This window comes from Muntiacus reevesi, chromosome 22 (genome assembly GCF_963930625.1).
Source record: "Muntiacus reevesi chromosome 22, mMunRee1.1, whole genome shotgun sequence".
Lineage (NCBI taxonomy): Eukaryota > Metazoa > Chordata > Mammalia > Artiodactyla > Cervidae > Muntiacus > Muntiacus reevesi.
Window position 1 is genome coordinate 13022504 of NC_089270.1, and position 27333 is coordinate 13049836.

The window sequence follows — 27333 nt, forward strand, 5'->3', positions numbered from 1 at the left end:
GAGAATCCCAGGGACGGGGGAGCCTGGTGGGCTGCCGTCTATGGGGTCGCATAGAGTCGGACACGACTGAAGTGACTTAGCAGCAGCAGCAGAGCGACTAACACTTTCACAACTTTCTTTCTTCCACTAGGAGTAGCTCATTGTTACTCATTGAATGAGTGACTGAATGAATGAAAATACAAATCAGTGATACAGAACCAAGGCAAACCGTGTTTCCTTTTTCACTTCTTTTCAGAAAGGGAGACTGAACTGCGATCCCACATTTGAACTTGAAGAAATGATTCTTGAATCCAAACCACTCCATAAAAAGAAGAAGAGGTTGGCAAAGAACAGATCCAAAGATGGCTCTAAGGACAGCTGTTCCCTGGTGAGTGCTGTCTTGGGAGCAGACCCCGGCAAAGAGGAAGCCTATAGTCCAGTGAATGTGATTGAGCTGCTTCTTAGCCACAAGGAGGGCAGGTGGGGAGGGTGGCCTCTCACTTCACCCTCCCAAATGCCTTTGTTTGCAGTCAATCAAATGCTTCCATCAAACAAGTGGTCTTTCAGAGCAGGATGATATGAGAGCATCGCTCTCGATGATACATTCTTGCTCTCATCATTCACGTTAGCACAGTTCCTAGTGCAGGAATCTCTGTATCTCTGATCAAGAGCCCAAGAACGATGCTGAGTGACATCAGTGCTGTGCCCAGTAGAGCCCAGCACCTGTTGCTGGCCGAAATCTTGGCCTTCTCTGCCCACTGAAGCTGAGTAAAAAGTACAACACAGAGTCTGGAGGTAAAAGAAAGGTGGATTTAATTCTCAGCCGGCAGAGAGGGGAATACAGTAGGCTCGTGCCTCCAAGGACTGTGCCCCTGCCCCCACCTCCACTAGGAGTCTAGGGGCTTATCTAAGATCGAAGTCAGGTGTTAGTGATAAGGTACTAATGTGTTAGGATCTTGATTTCTTCTTCTTGCATTGTTTCAAAGAGTCATAGGCTGGCATCAGTAACCCAGTAATTGAGTCTGGCAGTTTGGTGGCCTTGCGGCCTTCTTTCTGATATGTAACTACAAGGGGAAGGGTGTTGTCTGGGTAAATACCAGAAACAGGATGTATTTAGCATAGAGTCAAAAGAAAATAGGAGCAAAGCAAACTTAGTTACAGACATGCAGAGTTAGGAGCAAAAAAACTAGGAACATTCAGGCCTGCTCACTGTTCTCTTTATCTTCTTTGTTCTCAGAAAAGGGAAAGAAAAAAGTCATTTTTCTTTTTTCCCCACACCCTCTGCAAAGGTGTTTTACTGTGGAGGCACCCAAGGCCACCTTTTGTGGGTCCTTGTATTGATTTTGTAGGCTGCCATCACAAAGCGTCACACACTGGTATGGAACAACTGAAATGTGTTCACTCAACAATTCTACAGACCGGAAGTTCAGAATCAAGGGATTAACAGAGCTGTGCTTTCTCAAAGGCTCTCAGGAGGCTCCTTCCTTGCCTCTTACAGCTTCTGGCGGTGGCCTACAGCCCTTGACATCCCTTGGCTCGTAGCCACATCACTCTCATTTCTTCCTCCATCTTCACAAGGCATTTTCCTCTCTGGGTCTTCACACAGTCCTCTTTTAAAGACACCTGTCGTCAAATTTAGGACCCACCCCGCGCCCCCCCCCCCCCCCCCAGCTCCAGGTTGACCTCATCTTAACTAGTTCCATCTGCAGAGACCTTGTTTCCAAATAAGGTCATATTGACCCGTACATGGCGTTAGGACTTCAACGTGTCTTTTTCAGTTTATTTATTTTTATTGAAGTATAGTGATTCACCACGTTGTGTTAATGTCCGCCCTACAGCCGAGTGATTCAGTTACAAGAATATATACATTCTTTTCTGTATTCTTTTCCATTGCAATTTATCACAGGATATTGAATATAGTTCCTGCTGTGCTATACAACAGAAACGTGTGGTTTATCCATTCTATATTTAATAACTTGCATCTGCTAATCCTAGCCTCCGAATCCTTCCCTTCCCGACCTTCACCCCTCTTGGCAATCACAGGTCTGTTCTCTATGTCTTGTGAGTCTGTTTCTTTTTCATAAGGAAGTTCATTTGTGTCATATTTTGGATTCCACTTAAGTAATATCATGGGCTTCCCTGGTGGCTCAGCAGTAAAGAAACTGCCTGCGATGTAGGAGACTCGGGATTGATCCCTGGGTCGGAAAGATCCCCTGGAGAAGGGAATGGCAACCCACTCCAGTATTCTCGCCCAGAGAATCCCATGGACAGAGGAGGCTGGCAGTCTATAGTCCATGGGGTTGCAAAAGTCAGTCATGACTGACTACAACAGCAAAGTAATATCACACGGAATTTGTCTTTCTCTTTCTGACTTACTTCACTCAGTATGATAATCTCCGGGTCCATCCATGTTGCTGCCAATGGGATTATTCCATTCTTTTTTATGGCTGAGTAGTATTCCATTGTATAAATGCACCACATCTTCTTTATCCATTCATCTGCCAATGGACATTTAGGCTGTTTCTATAACACATCTTTTTGGAGGACACAGTTCAACCCACAATTTATCCTTCCTCCCTCAAAATATATTAAACATTATAATTTATGATTATATTGGTATGAAGACAAATATAGCATTCAGTGTTAAAAGTTCATTCTTTTCAGCTTATTTGAAAAGACATCTCTGTAGCCCCTAAAAGTATTGTGGGCCCTAGGCTGTGTGCTGGGACTAATGCAGAAGTTGGCCAAGGGAGGCCTGGGTGGGCGTTCTCATGGGCCCACAGGGGGTGGGGGTGCAGACACGTGCATGTCCATCCCGCATCCAGGCAGCCCTGAGACGTGTGTTACAGAGCATTTGTGAGACTGTGGTCCTTAGTACCTGTCCCTGAGGAGAATGAACACGTTTGCATGATGGCCTTGAATCCCCCTCCACCGCCATGCTGCTTAATCAGGCCTCATGAACATTCAAGTGATGAGGAAACCAGGGTCGTGATTTTCAGTTCATATTCCAGAGACTTCCCTGGCAGTCTAGTGGTTGAGACTTTGCATTTCCACCATAGAGAGGTGCAGGTTTGATCCCTGGTTGGGGAACTAAGATCTCACATGCCATGTGGCCAAAATGTAAAAAAAGAAAAAAAAACCTCAATTCATAACCCATTTTAACATGACTTTGACATTGCATTTAATGGCTTGAAATGTAGAAAAGCATCTTCTGTCGCCCTCACCTCCCCATGACACTACCACCTGTATAGTAGGGCTGTTCCAGCAGCTTAGCTTGTCCCCAGCCCCAAGCATCCCATTGAGATCACCGTCTGGTCGTCCTCACTCCTGGGAGGATGCTTCATCACTTACGGTCCCCTCTCTGTGCTCTTTGACAGAATGGACACCTCCAGCAATGCTTGGAGACCGTGCGGAAGGAATTCATTGTATTCAACAGAGAGAAGTAAGTCTGCTACCAGGATCCACGGGGCAGAGCCCTTCCAAAGGACAGATGGTCTCCCTGGGGGATTGGGGCCCCTGGATGCCATGAAGCTAGCCACGATGCTGGAAGGGAACCTGCAGGCAGATCCCATTATTCTAATCCCGCCTCTGCCATCTGGCCCAAGCAAGGCTCCAACTTCACCTCTCTGGGCCTCGGGGGTCTTGTTGTGAAGTGGGGTGACCACAGCAGGACTGATAGCACACAGGATACTGGCACAGAGGAGCAGGCCAGCAGATGGCTACATGCCCGAGTTCTGGAGCAAAATTGCCTGGGATCAAGTCCTGGGTCTGCTGCTGCCAGAGTGACCTGGGGCAAGTCACTTAACATCACGGAGCCTCATTGTCAGCAATGACAAAGTGGAAATCACGCTCTTGCCATGTGGTTGTTGTCAGGTTGATTCACGGCCTGGCATGGTAGGAGTAATTCAGGAAAAGGATGACTGTTATGATTGTTGTTGTGATTGTCATTATTTGATGGGGTAACGTGGTGTGGGCTGTGCTAGGATCCCAGCATCGTGGGCTGGCAGGAGACAAGATGATGGTAAGGTGGGAGGGGCTGCCCTGATCACATGACTGCCCTGATCACAACTGCCCTTACGGCAGCCAAGGAAGTGGAGGCTCAGGCTTGGTCCCACCGACGTTACTATCTGGGGGTCCATCTACCAGTGCCTGATGACTCAGAGAGAGACCCCGGGGTTCGTGGGCTCACACGGCAGGAGCTGAGGCTCTGCAGGCAGGACTCACAGCACATAGCCCCATTTATTTAGTTACTCACCCAGGCCTCGGGCTTGCAGAGACGATCAGATCCGCTCCCCTCCCTCCAGGAGGGCCGGATGGACACTTGCCCGGTTGACCCTTTATGCGTTCACCCGTGTTCCACCACTTGTGGCTTCTCGCAGGTGGCAGCCACAGAGGGTCCACATGCTGTGGGAGAGGGCAGCCCAGGCACGGCTTCCAGAGCAGGCGCACAGCTCAGCCTGGGTGTCAGGGAAGCTCCTGGAGGTGCCATGTCTGGCAGTGTCCTGATGGGCGAGGAGGGCAGGGCGTGGAGCTCCATGAGTGAGGACAATACACAGAGAAGCGAGGTGGCCTGGCAGACGTGGGCACCCGCAGCTGGATTAGAAGCTTGAATTCCTGGAGCGTGCCAGGGGGTGGGCGGGAGGTGCAGCAGGGTTGAGGGCCCTGGAGAGGGCTGTTTGGGTTGATGGGCTGGGCAGGGCCCCATTCCCAGTGGGCACTGGGGGAGGTGAAGGAGGCAGAAGCCTGTCCTTTGTCCTGGGCAGCTGCAGCTCTAGGCTAGTAGACATACAAACACACACACACACACACACACACACACACACACACACACGCACACACACACACACACACACACGCACACACACCAAGCCAGACAACATCACTCACTCAGCAACATCACTCATCACTCAGACAGCCTCACCCACTGATCATGTCCTTGGTCCCAGCAGGATGGGAAGAAACTTGGAGCAGACAAGGGCTAGGATTATAAGAGGTTTCAGAGCCCATCACATTTTCCTTGTGGTCCTGGCTGCTCTGAGGCTCATGGTCCCTTCCCCACCACTGACAGTCAGTCCTGGGAACTTCTGCTCAAACCAGCTTGGGCACTTTGGACCAGAGTGAGAATGAGCTCCAGGCAGCCTTGCCTCGGGTCCTCCAGTGGTTTAGGCAGGGACTGCAGCATCCTCAGAGACTGTCTGGGAGGCAAATGGGAGCCTGTGAAAATGCAGAGGGGTGACAGACCCGAGTGGATAGCAGTCACACTGTATGTGGCACTGTGTGTCAGAAGGTGCTTCAGTCTGGAATCCGAAGAACCCAAGTTGCTTCCCTTAAAAAGAAAATGAAAATGAGATACCTCTCCTTGCATTGTCAGGTGGCATCTGGCTGTTTTTAGCAGAAACCCAACTATATAGTGGCTTTGAACAATCAGATGTTCTTTCTCACGTGGAAAAGTGAATGTAGTAAGATCACCCGGCTATACTGAGACCCTATGAGAGTTGCGGTCGTGGATTTGAAGTGAGGCTGGCACCGTTAACAGGAGTTGGCAAAATACAGATGGAAAGTAGAAGTTGTCTTCCGGATGGGGGTGGTCAGGATGAGCGTATGTGAAAGCGGGAGGCAGGGAAGATGGCCTGACAGGGGAGATGCGCGTGGGTTTGACCGAGGTTTCTATTCTTTTGTCCCTGCGTCTCTACTCCCCAGTGGCCCTGAGGCTAATAGGCTACCTGTCAGGGCAGGTGTGCTGGGAGCAGCATCTTTCTCCCAGCCTATCCCCACGAGGATGCTGTCTTGTATCTTGCCAACCCCTCCATGTCAAACCCCACCCCTGCTCCATGATGTACCCGGGAAAGGACCCACGTTACATCCACCCATAACCACCCTGCTGCAATTTCTCTTCTGCTAAAGGGGAAACAATGGAAATAGTGACAGACTTTATTTGGGGGGGCTCCAAAATCACTGCAGATGGCGACTACAGCCATGAAATTAAAAGATGCTTGCTCCTTGGAAAAAAAGTTAAGACCAACCTAGACAGCATATTAAAAAGCAGAGACATACCTTTGCCAACAAAGGTCCATCTAGTCAAAGCTATGGTTTTTCCAGTAGTCATGTATGGATGTGAGAGGTGGACTATAAAGAAAGCTGAGCGCCAAAGAATTGATGCTTTTAAACTGTAGTGTTGGAGGAGACTCTTAAGAGTCACTTGGACAGCAAAGAGATCCAACCAGTCCATCCTAAAGGAAATCAGTCCTGAATATTCATTGGAGGGACTAATGCTGAAGCTGAAACTCCAATATTTTGGCCACCCAATACGAAGAACTGACTCATTTGAAAAGACCCTGATGCTGGGAAAGATTGAAGACAGGAGGAGAAGGGGAAGACAGAGGATGAGATGGTTGGATGGCATCACCAACTCAATGGACATGAGTCTGAGTAGACTCTGGGAGTTGGTGATGGACAGGGAAGCCTGGCGTGCTGCAGTCCATGGGGTCGCAAAGAGTCAGACACGACTGAGTTGACTGAACTGAACTGAAAGTGCCTGTGAGAAGTCAGTTCACGAGGCATGATCTGCCCCAAAGCAAGGACTTCCTTTTTTATGATCAGTTCATTTCTTTCATTGCTGAATTGTTTTTCATCATATAAATAGTACACACATAGTTTATCCATTTTTTGTGTGTGGACATTTGGGATGTTTGTAGAATTTACCTATTAGAAATTAAGGTGACATAGATATTTTGAACAATCCTCTTTGTAGATGCATTTGTATCACACTTGGAGAATAACATGACCTGTAGACCTCTAGGAGCATGAGTGAAAGGGGTTTCCAGAAATCTCTTTTATATTAGGGAGCTAGGCACTATGCATCCTGCACTTCCTTCTGCAATCCTGTTTATGAAGCACCTGTTCTGCTGACACTGGAGAAGCTGGAAAATTAAGTACCTTCTTTCCAACATCAGCCACGTGGCCAGTGGGATGCCGAGAGGAGACACTGAGACATGAGCCAAGCTTCCCTTCGCGCTCCACTGGGACCTAGCTGCCCTCTCCTTGCCTCCTCCAGCAGATCCTTCTCCTTTCGGTCTCTGCGGGCCTGGCCATCCGCCCGAAACACAACTCCTCCTCCTCCGTGTGCGGTCATTACAGACCTTGGCTCCACATGGCTTGTGTGTCTGCACAGTTGCTTCAGTCATTTCCGACTCTGCAACCCCGTGGGTGTTAGCTCACCAGGCTCCTCTGTCCATGGGATTCTCGAGGCACGAATACTGGAGTGGGTTGCCATGCCCTCCTCCAGGGGATCTTCCCGACCCAGGGATCGAACCCGTGTCTCCAGTGTCCCGTGCACTGCAGGCGGATTCTTTACTGCTGAGCCACGGGGGAGGCCCTTGTCTCCCCAGAGGGCACTGCAAAGATAAACTGGAAGTAAGTGCCATGGTCACAGGGGTCACAGGGGTTCCTATCAGAAAACTGTTATCAGGAACGCCATCCCCTGTTAGCATTTAGAGTTGCTGCCTCTGTTAAACAGGATGAAGTATGACCTCCCAAAAGATATGCTGAAGTTCCAGCCACCAGGACCTCAAAATATGACCTTATTTCCAACCGTTGGAAATAGGGTTGTTGCAGATATAATTAGCTGAGATGAGATCATACTGGAACAAAGAACTCTTAATCCGAAATGCATGCATGCATGTTCAGCCCATCAGCTGTGCCCAACTCTTTGTGACTCCATGGACTGCAGCCTGCCAGGCTCCTCTGTCCATGGGATTTCCCAGCCAAGAATACTGGAGTGGGTTGCCATTTCCTTCTCCAGGGGATCTTCCCGACTCAGGGATCAAACCTGCGTCTCCTGCATTGGCAAATGGATTCCTTACCACTGAGCCACCAGGGGAGCTCATTAATCCAGTATGAGTGGTGTCCTAATAAGAAGATAAGAGACACAGACACATGGAGAAGACCGTGTGAAGATGGAGGCAGGGATTAGAGTGATGCATCTGCAAACCGAGGGATGCGAAGGATGACCCACCGCCACCAGAAGCCAGAGGGGCCCTGGTACAGGTTCTCATCAACCCCTCCAGAAGGAGCTAACCCAGCTGACATCTTGACTTCAGACTTCTGGCCTCCAGACTGTGAGACAATACATTTCTGTTGTTATAAACTATCCAGGTGGGGGTACCATGTTACAGCCACCCTAGAAAACAAGTACAGCATCCTTCTGAATCCAAAGCAGGGAGAATGGGCCTGTGACTCTATATTTTACATATCTTTCCAGTCACGCCTCAGGGTTTCAGAATTTCTATTGGAGACCCATGCACCTAAACCCCGCATCCTCCAGTTAATTCTTGGCTGAGTCACAGGTGTTTGTGCACGCTCACTTGTGTCCAACTCTTTGCCACACCATAGACTGTAGACCACCCGGCTCCCCTGTCCATGGAATTTTCCAGGCGAGAATACTGGAGTGGGTTGCCATTTCCTCCAGGGGATCTTCCCAAGCCAGAGATCAAACCCGAGTCTCCTGTGTCTCCTGCCATGGCAGGCGGATTCTTTACCACTGAACCACCTGAGAAGCCCAAAAGAATTCCATCTAAAACTGTCCCCAAGTACAGAGGGAATGAAAAATGCCCAGCGAACTGGCACTGTATATTGAGATCGAAAAGTGAGACAGGCAGGCAGCTCCATAAAGCATGATTATGAAGTTTTTTGTGGGTAACTTACATACAACTTGGATCAGGCATATGGCAATCTGGAAGCATCCCTAGCTGCACTTCATACTTCTGAGGAACCATCCGGAGTTTTACAGTTAAGCTCAGTTATGGAGGGAAGTGCTTAGATACAGAAACTGCATTCCTAAGTCAAGACCCTATCTGATTCATGATGAGTGGGTGCCAAAAATATGTCAGCCAAGGTCTTTGTCTTTATTTGGAGACTAACAGAGCAAAGATGCTACTTGGACCTAATGATCATTGTGCTGTGGGCTAAATAGCTTCAGTCTTGTCCAGCTCTGTGGACTATAGGCTTCTCTGTCCCTGGGATTCTTCAGGCAAGAGTACTGGAGGGGCTTTCCATTTCTTCCTCCAGGGAATCATCCCCACCCAGGGATCGAACCTGCATCTCTTAGATCTTCTGCATTGGCAGGCAGGTTCTTTACTGCTAGCGCCATCTGGGAAGCTAAACAATATCTATGATCATTAAACAATATCTATTCATTACAAAGGGGCTGTTCAGGTGGCGCAGTGGTAAAGAATCTGCCTGCCAATGCAGGAGATGCCCGAGACAAGGGTTCGATCCCTGGGTAGGGAAGATGATCCCCTGGAGGCGGAAATGGCAACTCATTCCAGTATTCTTGCCTGAAAAATTCTACAGATAGAGGAGCCTGGTGGACTACAGTCCATGGGGTCACAAAGAGTCAGACACAACTGAGCACACACACACACATTCATTAAAAATCCACTGACAGCAGAGAAGAGGTTTATTGCACAGCCCAGTCCTGGGCAGTGTAGTGGGAGGACAGGAGGAACTGAATGGGCCCAAGATGATGTCAGTGATGCATACACATGGCAGACCCTCCAGTCCTCTTCCTCCTTTGCCTTGAATCATTCATCTGCCACTTTGAGCCCTCATCTGTTAAAGGATGCCGCTGAAGACTCAAACACCCTCCACAGCTTCCTGCCTCTTGGATGGGCCAGGTGTGCTTGCTCAACTAGCAGAAGCTCTTGGGCAGAGCAAAGGTTCCCCTGCATCACGGGACTACTGTCCTAGGCATGAAGGGGACACGAGCTGGGCATCCACTATATCAGCTCTCAAGGAAGATTCTCATTGGTCCTTTAACAGATGCATCATAACCCTGCGTCATAACCCAGGTACCAACCTGGGGACACAGAAGTGGATGTAGCAGAACCCATGACCTCAGGATGCTTGAAGCCTGAAGGGGACAGGCTGGGATACAGACTTGCTTGGACTACTGTGCAAACGTGGAGGAGATGCCCTAGGTCTGACTTCTCTGGACCTCACTTTCTAAACAGAGAACAAAATTAAAATTAGCACTGCCTGATTTTCTGGAAACACAGTTATTAATGGATCATGGTCTCAGCTGGCAAAAGGCCACTGAGCGAGGTGGAGCATCTGGTTCCAGGGACTGGTCCAGGCTTCCAAGAACCCAGGCAGCTGAGCTTCCATTAGTTTGAGAAATGCACCATGGGGCTTATCCTCCAATTTTAGCCAAAGATCAGAGCAGGGTGATTTTTCCAAAAGGTCTTTTCAATAGCAGTTGACAAAGCTTTGCAGTATAAGAAGCCCCTGATGAGAAAGGAATTTTCTATCTGCTTCATCTTGTTAAGAACTTAAACATTTAAAGTCATACTAAAGCTACCTTTGCAGCCCTTGAAAACGTTACATTTTAATAATCAAATACTGCATATGCTATATTTAGTAATACTACCAACAATGACTGTATGTGATTTTACGGTTTTTAGATCATGTTTCCTTAATCCAGGGCTTCTCAGCCTCAGCTCTGTTGACATTTGATGACTCTTAACATCAATTCTTTGATGTGGGGACAGTTCTATATCTTGTAATATATTTAGCAGAATCTGTGACCTTTTACTCATTAGATATCCGTAGCACCTCCATAGCTATGACACCAAAAATGGCCCCAAACTTTACCTGGGAGGCAAATTGCCCCTGTTGAGGACCGTTACTCAAATCCTTACCCATCACATTTTCCTAAAGGTGCTTCTCCTTCTCCTCCTCCTCCTTCTTCCTCCTGACCTCTTGCAGCTCTTAATTGTAACATGAAGGACCTGAAACTTAATCTTCCATCCACTGGATTCTGGGCTCTTTCTGCCACATATGCGTTCATCCAGTTGTCCAGCAGATGCTTATTCTGCATCCCCTTTGGCTGGGGTACCGGGGATAGAGTGGGAGCCAGGTCCCTGTTCTCATGGGGCTCACTTTCTGGTAGAACAAGCTCTGTGAGATGAAGGAAGGGGCTACTTTCTGCAGTGGTGTCTTTGAGGTTCTTCTCTCCAGTGTGTCCTGTATGGCCCTGACTTGAAGGGAGCTGATGTTATTAGGCTTCATTTTTACAGGACACTCGCTGTCTGACGTTTAGTCTGTACATCCATCCTGTGAGCCGGCTACTTTTATTCCTCATTTCACGGCTGGAGAAGGGCAGGCACAGAGCGGGTGGAGGGCACATGTCCAAGAGACAGCAGGGAGGGAGGGGAGTACAAGGAGGCAGTCTGGCTCCAGAGCCCAAAGTATAATGAAAGTGCTATTCACTCAGTCATGTCCTACTGTTTGTGATCCCATGGGCTAGCCCACCAGGCTCCTCTGTCCGTGGAATTCTCCAGGCAAGAATCCTGGAGTGGGTAGCCATTGCCTTCTCCAGGGGATCTTCCCAACCGTGGAATCAAACCCAGGTCTTCTGCATTCCAGGCATATTCTTCACCATCTGACCAATCAAGGAAGCCCAAGCAATAGATCAAAATGCAAAGGGGCCCGTCACTGTGCACGGTCAGACAAGGAGTGGCCACTAGCAGTGTAGACGCCATCTGTTGGTGAGCCTGGACATTGCAGGTCCAAGATGGTACTAGTCACCCAGTCCTTTCTGACTCTTTGCGGCCCTATGGACTTGCAGCACGCCAGGCTTCCCTGCTTTCAGTATCTCCTGTAGTTTGTTCAAACTCATGTCCTTTGAGTCAATGATGCTATCCAACCAGCTCATCCTCTGTCTCCTCCTTCTCCTGCCTTCAATCTTTCCCAGATCAGAGTCTTTTCCAGTGAGTCGACTCTTCGCATCAGGTGGCCCAGATGATACAAATTAATGTGAATCACGGTGTATTCAAAGTTTGCTGACTTCATCTGCCCATGTGGCCTCCTTGGAGGTTCCCAGCAGGTAGATACAGACCCTTCATTGTGGCCTGGAGCCTCTGGGAGCTGTTGGCAAAGAGGTATGAGGACAAGTCATCTCAGACTTGGGAATGGAGTGGACACTGCAGATCCTGGCCCTGCTGCTCTCGGCGGCCAGCCTGGTGGGGTTCCAGCTTCTCTGAGCCTCAGGCCCCATAAGTATGTCATCAAAGGCTGGGCTGTGTATCAGTGACTCCATGACTTGACCGGGGTCTGTGTCACTGACCGAAAACTTTGACATCCTTCTCAGCTCTTCAACAACCCACAGGGAAGGAGGGACAGAGTTATAGTCACTTTTCCCAGATTCTTATACAAAATGGGGAAACGTTTCCACAGGCACCTTCCTTCTAACTTCCGTGCTAGGAAGAGGCCGACTCTGAGAATGAAGCCTCTGAAATCAAGGCCAGTGCACTGACATTCTCTGCAGTCTGCGATTCCAAATGTGGTGCAAACTTCGATTTTACAGGAGCAGGTGAAAGGGAACAGCGGCTGACAGTCAAAAGCACCTGCTGTGTGTCCAGCCTCAGGGTGGGGACGGGGACCCGCAGCCACTTTCTCGCCCAGTTCTCGTCGCAGGTCTATCCGTAGATGTCTTCCTGCCTGTCTCACGGTCAGGGAAACTGATAAAAGCATAACTGCAGTGATGTGTCTGCGGGAGAGTGGAGAGAGGGGCCAGGCGATTGAGTTAGTGAAGGCTAGGCTTTCTGGGAATCCAGAAACGGGAAGCAGAGCGACGCCTTTCCAAAGGACAAGAAAACGGCCAGGGAAAATCAACTCCGTGGCCTGGAACCGCGGGAGGAATTTCAGCCCCCGAGGAAAGTGACCGGAGGGAAACTCTAGTTCCATGAAAACTCAAAATCAAGAAATCACACAGGAACCAGGGCCCTCTGTCCTTTTCGCTGGGGTCTCAGTCAAAGGAAATTGCAGCTGGATAAAAAAGCGTAGCTGATCCTGACATATCCATCTCAGCCACAGAAAATAAAACGCGGCAAGTTTTCAGTCAGCCAGAGGAGACACACAGACCCTGACAAATTGCCTCAACTGTATACAACCTTGTTGTATATGGTCGTTGGTCTGCTCAGATTTAACTCATTTGAAGGCCCATCTTTATTTTTCCTTCAATCAGTTTTCTCTAGCCAAAAAGAGGTACCCTAATTTTTATATGAATATTTATAAGCCTTAATAAATCCTACGTGAAATAAGGCTATGTGTAATTTTGAAAGCTATAAATAGGATCCGGTGATCTGTTTTAGAGTAAATGTTGTTGTTGGAAGTGGTGGTCTCATTTTCTCCCTGGAATGGAGATCTCATTCTAGCCAGTTAAGTGAAATAAGGTTTCCATTTTATAGAATATTAAAAGTCTGCTACATGCCATGCACTGTGCTTGATGCTTTATACACATTTACATTTTATCTAAAATAAATCCTCACCACGACCTTGATTTGCAAGTATTGACATCTACAGAGGACTTCCTGGTGGCTCAGTGGTAAAGAATCTGCCTACAATGCAGGAGACACATGAGACGCAGGTTCGATCCCTGGGTCGGGAAGATCCCCTGAAGGAGGACATGGCAACCCACTCCAGTATTCTTGCCTGGAGAATCCCATGGACAGAAGAGCCTAGCGGGCTACAGTTCATGGGGTCACAAAGAGACACAACTGAAGTGACTTAGCACACACACATGACATCTACAGAGAAGGAGTCATTTGCCTGACTTTACCTGGAAGGCTGGGTGTAGGTGTTAAATGAGGAGATGTTGAGTAAGAATGAACTCAAAAGAATCTCAGTCCCTATCACTCAGAAATCTGGGGCCGCCATCCCTTCTATTTCCCCCAGAGCTCATCTGTTTGAGAAAGGGGTCTATATATATATATGGAGAGAGGATGCTTAATAAGATAATCCCCTCCTTTCTGCTATATCACACCCAAGGTGCAGCTGACTCCATCCTCAGACTTCTTCAAATAGGTTTTGCTTGAGGCAATAGCAGATAAAATAGAATTTTAATGCTTCTGGCCAAAGGCTGTTATTGAATTTGCAAGATAAGTGTTGCATACAAGGTGATCGTCCCAATAAGTGATGAGGTTTGAAAGTAGAACAGCCAGTTATACTGAGCTTTTACTGAAGGAAGAGACATCTCATGGGGAGCTAAAAATGATGTATCGGTCAGAGTTGCAGAGGAGACACTCTCCAAGGATAATTTATCTACAAAGGACCCTTTACAAAGGTGTGGCTATACGGGCGTCATAGAGGCTTGTGCAGTAAGTGAAATGTGGCTTCGGGAAAGGCAAGGTGTTCCCACTGGGAGGTTGAAGAGATGAGAGGGAGGCCATCCAGAAGGCTCCCTTGATTGGAGCAGTGACCTTCCAAGGTTCTCAGCAGCCCCAGGGGCCAGCACAGGAAGAGGACTGGGGACTTGATGCCCAGACTTAATGCCCTTGCTCCTCCTCATTTCTGCCAGGGCTCCCGAGGGGTCAAGCCCTGGAAGCCCAAAGAGCTTGGGAGCTTTTGATTCAAATCCTAGTCGGACATGACTGAAGCGACTTAGCAGCAGCAGCTACAAGTCAGACTCCCAGGCTGGAGAGCAGGTGGAGAGTGGGGTGGGGTGAACCTGGGGGACAGTGGAAGGTGGTTAGTTCAGGGGGCTCTTAAGAATTGGAGGTATATCCCTAGAAAGAGAAAGATTAGAATCATCTGAATAATTCCAGGAAGTGCACCAAAGGCCAAGGGGGAGGAGCTATCAGGCCACAGATTTCTCAGTTGCAATTCTAAATGAAGGAAAAGTTTCTAAGGATGTGAGCAGTTCCCAAGTGAAGTGGACTATCTGGGGAGGAGGGCAGTGGGGTTTGGGTTAAGACGGGCTGGCTCCGTGCAAGGGATGCTAGAGAAGGGATCCTTGCCGTGTGCAAACAATTAGACCAGGTGACTGTTTGCTTCTCTTCAATATCCACCTTCTATCCCCCAAGAGACAACTGTTTTTCAAGTTGGTGCATGTCCTTCCAGAACGTTCCAGTAACTTTGACTCTGGCTTTTATTAACTGTAGACAGGCACTATATGTAACAGCTAAGAGCACAGCCTCTGGAATCAGACTGCCTGATTTTGAATCCTGATTCATGTTTACTCTGTGACCTCGGACCTCACACTAGTGCCTTAGTTTCCTCATCTGTAAAGTGGTGAAAGTGAAAATTGCTCAGTTGTGTCCAACCCTTCGCAACCCCGTGACCTGTAGCTTGCCAGGCTCCTCTGTCTGTGGAATTCTCCAGGCCAGAATTCTGGAGTGGGGGTAGCCGTTCCCTTCTCCAGGGGATCTTCCCAACCCAGGGATCAAACCCGGGCCTCCCACATTGCAGGCAGATTCTTTACTGTCTGAGCCACCAGGAAAGGGTGTGTTAAAACCTACCCCACATGAAAGATTGTCGTATGGACCAGTGAGTGAACAGATGTTAAGCCCTTAACACCCTCCCTACATGATCAGTCAGCACTGCCCAAATGTTTGCTAGTAATATTTATTATACACAAAATTACCAGGCCAATATAGTACTGTGTCAATTAAGTGCCATGTCAGACATCATTTTGCCTTAATTTTTAAACCAGCACTTACATATACACACAAACTAGCAACTCCCTTGGCCACAAGAGATGAAGCTCCAGTTTGACTTGTGCAAACTGTCATCCACAAGGTCTGTGAGCTCGCCAGTTCTGCCAGGGGTCATGAATTCTTGTCCAGCGAGGATACCCTGCTACTCCACTCGGCTGGGACTGGCTTCCTTTTCCCCTCAGTGTGTTGAGACAGAGCCTGCCAACCTGTGCAGACAGGCGGCTGATGAGCAGCGGAAACCTGGCTGGGCGTCCATTCCTGCATCCTCCTGCCCAGCGTTCCAGGACACACTGTCTGGGCACCTGCCCCGGCCGGCTGATGCAAGGTCACAGATGGCACGCTGTGGCCCTTCCCCAGAGGAGGGGAGACCATCACCAGGCTGGAGACCCGTTCCAGGCACGAGTTCCATGCCCAGCCTTTCCTGGTTGCAGACCCCTCTGGATCCCGCTGCGACTTGTGCAACTGGATTTCAGCCACTCTATGTGTACCCCGTTCCAGTACCCTGCACTTTTCTGTGTCTCCCTCCTTGACCCCCCAGAATGGAACCATTTGTGGGGGCCTCTTTGCTGGGAGACATTCATCAGAACTACCACAGGAAGTTAACCTTGACTTACTGATCCTCAGTTTCTCCATCTGTGAAATGGGAGTATCCCCACACTGCAATCAATAACAAAGAAAGGTGGCGTAGTGGTAAAGAATCTGCCTGCCAATGCAGGAGGCAAAAAAAAAATGCAGATTCAATCCCCGGGTTGGGAAAATCCTTTGGAGGATGAAATGGCTACCCACTCCAGTATTCTTCCCTGGTGAATTCCATGGACAGAAAACCGTGGTGGGCTACAGTCCATGGGATTGCAAAGAATCAGACATGACTGAGTACGCACGCATCACACATCCACACTGCAATCATCATCATAAAAACCCCTGCCCTTTATAAAGTGCCTGTTATAGGCAGGTGGATACTATGCATTTGTTCATTTTCTTTAAAGAGGTGGTATCGTGGCTGTGTTACAGGCGAGGAACGAGAGGCTTCAGGAAGTTGGGTGAGTTCCCCCAGGTCCCTCAGCCACTCACAGCAAAGCTGGGATCCTGATTGAATTCTATATGATTCCAAAGACTGCATTCTCCCACCATGCCACACGGCCACTCCAAGATGCCACACAGTTCTGGACACATATAGCCAGTGACGTGGCATGAACAGGTGTGGCAGTACTCGAAGTGTTTTCCTTTTTGAAGCGCCCAGCACAAAGGAGAGATGCTCACTCTGAACCAGGAAGCCAGGCCACACCTAGGATTTGAGGCTGTAGATCAATGTTGGTATTAATCTGACTGCATCCTCGGGGTGTGAAAGAGCTTGGTTTGAAATTAGTTTGATTGCTAACCATTTTCTTTTCGTCCTATGTAGTGCTTTGCCTTTGAAAAATGCCTCCAGCCCATATTACGACGAATTTTAATGTGTCCTGTTCTCCTTAATCGAGGGTCTCCATCACAGAACACTTCCTTCTGACAATTAATGCTTGAGTTTGGGACGTTGAGAGTATTCACATTCATCACTCAGAATTCTGGTCACAAAACTGACAATTAATTTGATAAAGTTGGCTGAGAAAATTAAATGTTCCTGCCATTGCAGAGATAACTAGCCAATTTGCATCAGTAGACTTGGGCTACATCTACTAAGATATGTAAAATCCTTTTTCATTTCCTCCTGAAATATAGATAACTGGGCTCTGGGCTAGTCATGGAAGTGAGCTCTTGGGGCCAACCATATGGTTTTACATCATTGTCTTGGTTCCTGGGTTTCTGTTTGAGCAAACTGAGCCTTTCTAATTTCTTCAGAGCATGGCAAAATCACTCCACGCTCTCCCCTCCCAGATCCAGATTGAAAGACATGAGATTCAGTGGAAAAAGCAGGAGCCTTGGAGACAGGCAGACCTGGGTTTGACTCTAGTCTCCCAAAGTCATGTGACTAGTAAGTGGCAGACTGGGGGACAGAATGAGATAGGCTGGCTCTAAGCCCAGGCCCTGAATGCCAGACCATTCTGCCTCCTCTGGCAGAGACTTCATCACAGTGAGCATTCACTCTTTGCTGTCTGTTCCGCTCCCAAGCCTCAACTGTGAGCCTGGCACATAGAGCCTGGCACACACATAGCTGGTGGAAAGAATGAGTGGAAGGAGATGGGAGTAATAGGTAGATCAGATGATTGATCAGATGAATAGAAATATGGGAGTAGATGGATGAATGAATAGGCAGAAGGGTGGTGGATGGATAGATGGCTGGATGGATAGTAGATGAACAGGTGATAGATGGGAGGTAGCTGTGCGGGTGGATGGGTAAATAGGGGATCTCTGGGGGAATCAATGGATGGGGTGGATACTGAATTGATGGACAGGTGAGTCAGTAGATACATGATGAGCTGATGGGTGGACGAAGAGATTTATTGATGAATGAATGGATAATGAATGGATGAGGTAGATAGATTTCTATATAGGAGGTGCATGGATGGGTAGGTGAATAAGTAAGTGGATGGGGGGACAGTTGGGTGAATAGGAGTGGACACAAGGGGTGGGGTGGGACAGATAGTTTGACATATGGATGGATGATGGATGGATGGGTCGGTGGAGAAGAACATATGGATAGGTGAAGAGAAAGTGGATGGGTAGATGGATGGTGAATTGTTGGTAGGTGGGTGGGACTGTAGATTCAGAGGGAAGAAGGCAGGCTTTGGAACCTCCCAGAACTAGACCAGAATCCAGTTCTGTAGGCCTGTAGGGGGATGGTGGGTGTCTAGAGAGGGTCCGTCCTTCTTGGTTCTGTCTCCTCATCTCACACTGAGCCTGGTGGTAAGTTGCAAGCGGCGTGACTCACATCTCATTTACTTGCTGTTCGAGGCCCCCAGCTCTCAGGTCATATTGTTGCACATACGACCCTCCATAGAAGTGGGGAGACTTGAAAGAGCCAGTTCTCTTTAAAACAGCTCTGTCCAAGAGGAGGAGCTGAAATGGCTGAAACTACACAGCTCCAGAAAAGACTCTGATCCACCCTGGAATTTTTTTTTTTTTTTCACTTTCTGTGCCTTGCTGCACTGGTGTCCTTTCATTTCAAATTTCTTCCCTCCCTCCAGCTACCCACATTCCACACCAATCCTTAAAGCCCAGCTCAAAAGCTGCCTCCTGCAAGAAGCCTTCCTTGATCTACACAATACTTCAGACTCCATCTCTCCCTTCCTGCAGCTCCCTCGTCTATAGGCTCCATTCTTTATTATGCAGCTTTTGAAGCTTTATTTTTGCATTATAATCAGAGAGTACAGAAGTCTAGAGATAGTAATGCTATCTATGTTATGTTTGGGCACTTGAAAGAAAATCTTAATTGCATTCATCTTTATCTTGCAATATACCTAGAGAATTATGCAACATCACAGATGTGAACCAAAGAGTGATGTCCTACTTTGTAAGTGAAACAATTTCCTTTTCACTTCCATAGGTTCCTTAGTCATTTGAGTTTTCCCTATTTCTGATCTGATTTTCTCTCTAGAGATGCCTGAGAGGGTCTCTCTGAATGAATGGGAGGGAATAAGAAAACAGGAGCAAGATTCTCAGACAATCCCAGCCTTGCAGAAGAAATCCAATCACCCCTTCCCGCCCCCTGGACCCTCCCCTCCCCGCCCACTCTGTCCTTTAGATCCCAGCTCTGTCCCCTTGGTCCTCACCCCTCCTCCACTGGGGTGATGTGTTTTATCCTGACTGCCTGTCCCAGTTGTCCCCCCTGGAGGGTGCAAGCCTCAGAGGCAGATGGACTGCACACCTGGTCCTCGTTCCTGCAAGAAGACAAAGGACAGGAGGCGTTAGCCACCAATTCCCTCTCTTATAAACCACTGTGTTGCTGCTGGTATTTCCGCGTTGGCTGAAGGACTTGCTCAAATACTAGCATGGTTCCAAATACTAGGTGTCCCCACTACACACACACATACACACACACACACAGAGCATCCCCACCATACACACACACACACACACACACACACACACACACACACACAGCATCCCCATAATACACACACACACACACATACAATATCCTCATCATACACACACACACAGCCAGCATCCCCATAATACACACACACACACACACACACACACACACACAGAGCATCCCCATCACACACACACACAGCATCCCCATCATACACACCACACACACACACACACACACAAACTGTGATCCATCTGAGGCTGTGTGTGTGTTCATCTGAGAGTCATCCACAGTGCTCTGCACATGACAAGCACACACAGAAGTGTGTTGGGTCAAACAACTCTTTCGTTTAAATCAAGTAGTAGGCCTGCACTCCGTCAGACAGAACATACTAATGTAAAAGGTACATTCAGACTGAAATCCGTGTCTTTCAGAACGAGGTATAACTCTAGTAATATGATTATTTCCAGCTCTGTACTAGATATTTCATGTCCATCCTCTCTGATTCCCTTTAGCCTCCTGCCAAGTAAGTGATATAGCCCCAGTGATAGATCGGGAAACTGAGGCTCAGAAGATAGACAGCTTGACCCCTTGACTCGAGTGGCTGGTGTTGAGATCCGGGGTTTGAGCTGAGCTCTTCCCAGGTCTCAGACTTCTCTTTGCCTCCCTAAATGTCTCAGCTTCATGTTTTGGCCTAACCATCTACACGCCGTGACAGCTGTGGTTTAGGGCATGATCCTGAACTTGATGAGATCAGAAAGGGAAGGATGTTGACCTCCTCAATCACGTGGAAGGCAGCCAGGTGGCCAGCTGTTAGGAAATGCAGTGTTCACATCCCTGCTCCCTCAAGGCAAATTGGTGCAACCACTATTTTTAAGGAGGAGCCTTAAAAACTAAAAATAGAGTTGCCATATGATCTAGCAATCCCACTACTGGGTACATATCCAAAGAAAACCCCGCACCTCAGTGTTCATAGCAGCAGTATTTACAAAAGCCAAGATACAAAAGCAACCTAAATGTCTATCAACAGATGAATGGATAAAGAAGATGTAGTGTAATATATACATACATATATATATATACACACACACACACACACAATGGGATATTGCTCAACCATAAAAATGAATGAAAATGCCATTTGCAGCAATATGGATGGACCTAGAGATTATCATGCTAAGGGAAGTAAGTTAAACAGAGAAAGACAAATATCATATGATATCACTTACATGCGAAATCTAAAATACAATACAGATGAATTTATTTACAAAATGGAAACAGACTCACATAGAAAATAAACTTATGGTTACCAAAGGGAGAAGGAAGGGAGGAGGGATAAATTAGGAGTCTGGGATTAGCAGATGTAAACTACTGTACATAAAATAGATAAATGACAAGGGCAGCTGTATTCAATGTCCTGTGATAAGTCACAATGGAAAAGAATATGAAAAAGAACATATAAATAGACTAGTAGAGATATATAACTGAGTCACTTTGCTGCACACCAGAAACTAACATGACGCAGATCAATTATACTTCAAGAAAAAAAAAATTTTTTAAAGAATTAAACGCCCTCAACACTGTTTGTCATGGAGTATTTTGTATGTCTGGGTGCTTATCTGTTCAGGTATTTCTTTGTGAGATAAATTCAGTTCAGTCGCTCAGTCATGTCTCACCCTTTGAGACCCCATGGACTGCAGCACATCAGGCTTCCCTGTCCATTACCAGCTCCCAGAGCTTGCTCAAACTCATGTCCATCAAATTGGTGATGCCATCCAACCATCTCATCCTCTGTCTTCTCCTTCTCCTCCTGCCCTCAATCTTTTCCAGCACCAGGGTCTTTTCTAGTGAGTCAGTTCTTCCCATCAGGTGACAAAGTATTGGAGTTTCAGCTTCAGCATCAGTCCTTCCAATGAATATTCAGGACTGATTTTCTTTACAATTGACTGGTTGGATCTCCTTGCTGTCCAAGAGACTCTCAAGAGTCTTCTCCAACACCACAGTTCAAAAGCATCAATTCTTCAGCACTCAGCTTTCTTTTTAGTCCAACTCTCCCATCCATACATGACTACTGGAAAAACCATAGACTTGACTAGACAGACCTTTGTTGGCAAAGTAATGTCTCTGCTTTTTAGGATGCTGTCTATGTTGACCATAGCTTTCCTTCCAAGGAGCAAGCGTCTTTTAATTTCATGCCTGCAGTCACCATCTGCAGTCATTTTGGAGCCCCCCAAAACAAAGCCGCTCACTGTTTCCATTGTTTCCCCATCTATTTGCCATGAAGTGATGGGACCAGATGCCATGATCTTAGTTTTCTGAATATTGAGTTTTAAGCCAACTTTTCACTCTCCTCTCTCCCTTTCATCAAGAGCCTCTTTAGTTTTTCTTTACTTTCTGCCATAAGAGTGGTGTCATCTGCATATCTGGGGTTATTGATATTTCTCTGGGCAATCTTGATTTCAGCTTGTGCTTCATCCAGTCCGGCATTTCACATGATGTACTCTGCATAGAAGCTAAATAATCAGGGTGACAATATACAGCATTGACGTACTCCTCTACCAATTTGGAAACAGTCTGTTGTTCCATGTCCAGTTCTAACTGTTGCTTCTTGACCTGCATACAGATTTCACAGGAGGCAGGTCAGGTGGTCTGGTATTTCCATCTCTTTTAAGAATTTTCCACCGTTTGTGGTGATCCACACAGTCAAAGTCTTTGGCGTAGTCAATAAAGCAGAAGTAGATGTTTTTCTGGAACTCTCTTACTTTTCCTATGATCCAACAGATGTTGGCAATTTGATATCCAGCTCCTCTGCCTTTTCTAAATCCAGCTTGAACATCTAGAAGTTCATGGTTCAAGTACTGTTGAAACTTGGCTTGGAGAATTTTGAGCATTATCTTGCTAGCGTGTGAGATGAGTGCAATCGTGCAGTAGTTTGAACAATCTTTGGCATTGTCTTTCTTGGGTTTGGAATGAAAACTGACCTTTTCCAGTCCTGTGGCCACTGTTGAGTTTTCCAAATTTGCTGGCATGTTGAGTGCAGCACTTTCAAAGCATCATCTTAATAGGATTTGGAATAGCTCAACTGGAATTCCATCACCTCCACTAACTTTGTTTGCAGTGATGCTTCCTAAGGCCCACTTGACTTTGCATTCCAGGATGTCTGGCTCTGGGTGAGTGATCACACCATTGTGGTTATCTGGATCATGAAGATCTTTTTTGTATAGGTCTTCTGTGTATTCTTACCACTTATTCATAACTTCTGCTTCTGTTAGGTCCATACCATTTCTGTCCTTTATTGTGCCCATCTTTGCATGAAATGTTCCCTTGGTATCTCTAATTTTCTTGAAGAGATCTCTAGTCTTTCCCATTCTATTGGTTTCCTCTATTTCTTTGCATTGATCATTGAGGAAGGCTTTCTTATCTCTCCTTACTGTTCTTTGGGACTCTTCATTGAAATGGGTATATCTTTCTTTTTCTCCTTTGCCTTTAGCTTCTGTTCTTTTCTCAGCCATTTGTAAGGCCTCCTCAGACAACCATTTTGCCTTTTTGCTTTTCTTTTTCTTGGAGATGGTCTTGATCACTGCCTCCTGTACAGTGTCATGAACCTCTGTCAATAGTTTTTCAGACCCTCTGTCTATCAGATCTAATCTGATAATCTGATAATCTATCTTTTGTATCTGTTTGTCACTTCTACTATATAATTGTAAAGGATTTGATTTAAGTCATACTTGAATGGTCTGGTGGTTTTCCCTACTTTCTTCAATTTAAGTCTGAATTTGGCAATAGGGAGTTCATGATCCAAACCATAGTCAGCTCCCAGTCTTGTTTTTGCTGACTGTATAGAGCTGCTTCATCTTTGGCTGCAAAGAATATAATCAATCTGATTTCGGTATTGACCACCTGGTGATGTCCATGTGTAGAGCCTTCTTTTGTGTTGTTGGAAGAGAGTGTTTGCTGTGACCAGTGCATTCTCTTGGAAAAACTCTGTTAGCCTTTGCCTTGCTTCGCTTTGTACTCCAAGGCCAAATTTGCCTGTTACTCCAGGTGTCTCTTGACTTCCTACTTTTACATTCCAGTCCCCTATAATTATCTTTGTGAGATAATTTGATCAATATCCATCTCCCCGTCAGGTGGTAAACTTGACGAGGACAGAGAAACTGACTGTTTTGCTGGCCAGGACTTCCTCTGCTCCTGGGCATGATGGCTGGTCCACCAGTGGGCATTCACTACTTATATATGTATGAATGATGTGTGAGGCTCACCCTCTACCTACTGTGTGAACTTGGAAATTATATACTTGATCTCCTGTGGATTTCACAAGGAGCCACGAGGTAGGAATTATTATTTCCATTTTACAGATAAAGAAACCAAGGCTTTGGGGGTTGAGTAACTCATCAGAGCCACCTGAGCTGGGTGTGGACCCAGCCTGCGGGCTCCCAGACACAGCATTCTGCTCCTGCAAGTCTCCTTGGTCTCCCTGGTTCCCCTCTGTCCCTGGACATCCCCCCTCCACATCGCTAACTGGGTCTGTGCTGTGCTTGTTTGCAGGCTGAGGAAGCAACAGGGTGGCCATCTCTCGGACACGGAAGGCCGAGCCGGGAGCCAGACCCAGGGCAAGCTCCAGGACGGGTGTAACAACAACATTCTGGCCCATGCCTGTTCTCGTGGCTGCAGCAGCTAAGCCACCACCTTCAGCTTCCAGCGGGACTGCACACACCTCTGCCCTGCCCACCGAAAGCCCCTCTCTGTGCCGCGATGGTCCCCATCTCTCCCCAAATAACATCAGATGCAGAAAGCCCTGGGCTCAGAGCAGGGGAGCCTGGGCTCTGCTCCCAGCTGCCCAGCTCATTCCCGGCACATCTGTGGACAAGCCTTGCCCTTTCTCTGCCTCAGTTTTCCACATCTGTCAAAGGGGTTACACAGCTCTGTGCCCCATCTCTGATTACAAAGTTATCGGAAGAACCTAACTGGGTAGTGGACTTGCAAAACCTTTGACATTTATGACATTATTTATACAGGCGAAATAGAACCCCAATATTTGGAGTGCACTCCCATCCCCTAAAGCAACTAGACATTCACAACTTTGCAATTCGGTCTACTCTGGGTCTTCAGAGCATACTTTAGAAAATGCAGCCCTTAATCGTCTGATGCATTTTCCCTGCCTATGGAAACATGATCCCCCAATCCTGAAGCAAAACCGGAAGTGTCCTCTTTTGCCTCCTCTGCCAGGCCAGGCTTTCTGACGTTCTAAGTTGGCCTGCCACTGTCCCCACCTTTAATTGCAGCAAGTCTCCACTCCCACCCCATCCCCAGTGCTGGGATGGCAGGAAGATGCCCTTTCAGAAGGTCAAGTCAATGACCATTGGTCACCCCTAAAGAGTGTCAGCAGAGTTCCTCCCAAAACCCAGTCCCAGGGCAGAACTCTGAGTCTCTGTCTCCATGCAAGTTTCCTTTCCTGGAAGGGGTGACATCATCTCATCAGCACCGTCTTAAAGAGGATCTCCAATTGCCATCAAGGAAGCTGCTCCACACTGATGACCTAGGAAGCCCAGTTGGTTAGAAAGTTTATGCTAGGAGGATGGTGGGCTCACGCTAGGAAGCAAACTACTTGATAATCTGTTCAGAGAGCACTTTGTTTTTGAATTGGGAGATGCTTTTAGCAACCAGGAATAAAGCTTAGACTTGGAATCAGGACTGTGATCAGAATCCAGCCCTGCTGTTTACTAACCAGAAGACCTCAGGCAATCACTTAATCACTTCAGTGTCAGTTTTCTTGTTTTAAAATAGGATTTAAAAAAACCAACCCCTGGGGTTGTTAAAAGGTTAATTAAGATCCTGCGTGGGACATACCCAAACTACCTTGTAGCAGTTTTTGGTCAAAGTCATAATCAACATAATTTCAAGAAACTTTCCTGTTTCACTCATTGGGCAGGTCAGTTTTCTGTAGAAACAAGCCTGGTGTTTTCGATTCTTTGAACTCATCTTTCTGGAGTCTCTGATATTTGTGCATTCCTGTGAAAAGTTCAGCTGTGTTTTTATTTTTCATCCAACCTTCACTATTTACATCATAAATTTCTTAGATTTCTTAAGAGACATTTTCATATATCACTGGTTTATGCTTTTATTTGAAAAAAGGAAAGACATGATCATTGTTTTCCTCCTTCAAACCCAGGCTGTTTCTAGATGGTACTGTCCACGTGTCCACCTTTTTGTACACTTTTCATTCTTTGTTCCCTGTGGGCACCATCCTGTCCCCTGCAGGAAATAACGGGGCTGCTTTTCTCTTACTGTGACCATGGCTACACTGAGGGTGTCTCACTGGACTGAGTTCATGAATTAGGGGCAGGAGCTGGAAGTAGCCCGAGACACTGAATTTCCTGGCTCTGTTCAAGTCAGCCTTGTTCCTTGTTCAGAATAAACTATTTCTTGGAGATTTCCTTCTTACAACTTTGTTCTTTTTCATGGTTGGGTGAGATGGGCAATGTCCCCTAAGAGTCAAATTCAGTGAGGAACATAAGAAACTGGGGGCAGGGACATAGGGAGTATATCAAGTCAGTGACGTGTTTCCTCGCCCACAGAATAAAACCAAGCTTGGCAATTTAAGGCTCAGTCCAACCCGATCACAATTCACATTATCATCACAACCATCATCATTATCATCATCATCATCATTATCATCACCATCACCACCACCACACCACCATCATCACCAGCACTATCATCATCACCGTGATCATCCCCATCGCCATCCTCATCATCATCAGAAGCAGCAGCAGCATCATTACCATCATCGTTATCATCACTGTCATTATCATTACCATCATCATCATCATCATTACCATCACCATCATCACCGTCGCTATCAGCACCACCATCACCATCATCATCACTGTCATCATCTCATCGTTATTTCACACACGCAAAGATACAACCTATTTAATAGAGGAAAATAGAGAAAATTCTCCACCTAAAGGAAAACACTCAAAGTCTCCTCAAATTACCACTCAAACGTCGCTCAGTCGTGTCCGACTCTTTGCGACCCCATGGACTGTAGCCTCCCATGCTCCTCCGTCCATGGGATTCTCCAGGCAAGAATACTGGAGTGGGTTGCCATTTCCTTCTCCAGGGGATCTTCCCGACCCAGGGATCGAGCCCGGGTCTCCCGCATTGCCAGGCAGACGTTTTGACCTCTGAGCCACCAGGGAAGCCCTGACAGCACACACATGGGTGCAGATGAACAGTATCTGCTTTACTGTTACAGATTCCTTAACTTGCCGCCTCCCTGCTTTTGCCGACTTGCCTTTGTTACCTGGGACCCCTTTCAGCCCCCATCTCGATATTGGCATCTCAAAATACGTGACTTTCATGGGCCAATTCCACCCCCTCCGTAATGCCTCCTGGGTCTCATGGCAGCCCTGACCCAAGTCAGATATCATCTTCCCCACACACTCCCTCACACATTTTCCGTGACTTTCTTATAGCTCTGATTTTGCCAACTGTATGACAGGGTTACCTTCAACCATGACTCATCCTCTTTTTCCCCAGACTCCTAACAGAGGTCAAGTTCTCGTGCCTACCTCCTCACACTTCCCACGTGCAGTCCTGAAAGCACCTATTTCACAGGAGGCAATCATTTATTGGGGCTCCCCAGGTGGCTCAGTGGTAAAGAATCCACCTGCAAATGTAGGTAGAGCTGGGTTTGATCCCTGGGTCAGGAAGATCCCCTGGGGAAGGAACTGGCAACCCACTCCAGTATTCTTACTTGGAGAATCCCATGGACAGAGGAGCCTGGTGGGCTACAGTCCATGGGGTAGCAAAAGGGGAGGACACAAGTTAGCGACTAACCAACAACAGCTAATAAATTGGGGATGAATGAGATAAAAGCAAGTC

General features: G+C 47.2%; 1 protein-coding gene across 6 annotated transcripts in view; it reads left to right on the forward strand.

Annotated features, from left to right (window-relative positions):
- STK32B (serine/threonine kinase 32B) overlaps window positions 1-25882 on the forward strand; it is a 372649-nt gene extending 346767 nt beyond the window's left edge. For all 6 annotated transcript variants that reach the window (XM_065914648.1, XM_065914649.1, XM_065914650.1 and 3 more), the window contains 3 exons: window positions 236-367; window positions 3357-3421; window positions 23992-25882. In XM_065914648.1, coding sequence (XP_065770720.1) covers window positions 236-367; window positions 3357-3421; window positions 23992-24124 — 330 coding nt within the window. In that variant the 3' untranslated portion in view covers window positions 24125-25882. The remainder of the gene's footprint in view (window positions 1-235; window positions 368-3356; window positions 3422-23991) is intronic.
- Window positions 25883-27333: the final 1451 nt, after the last annotated feature.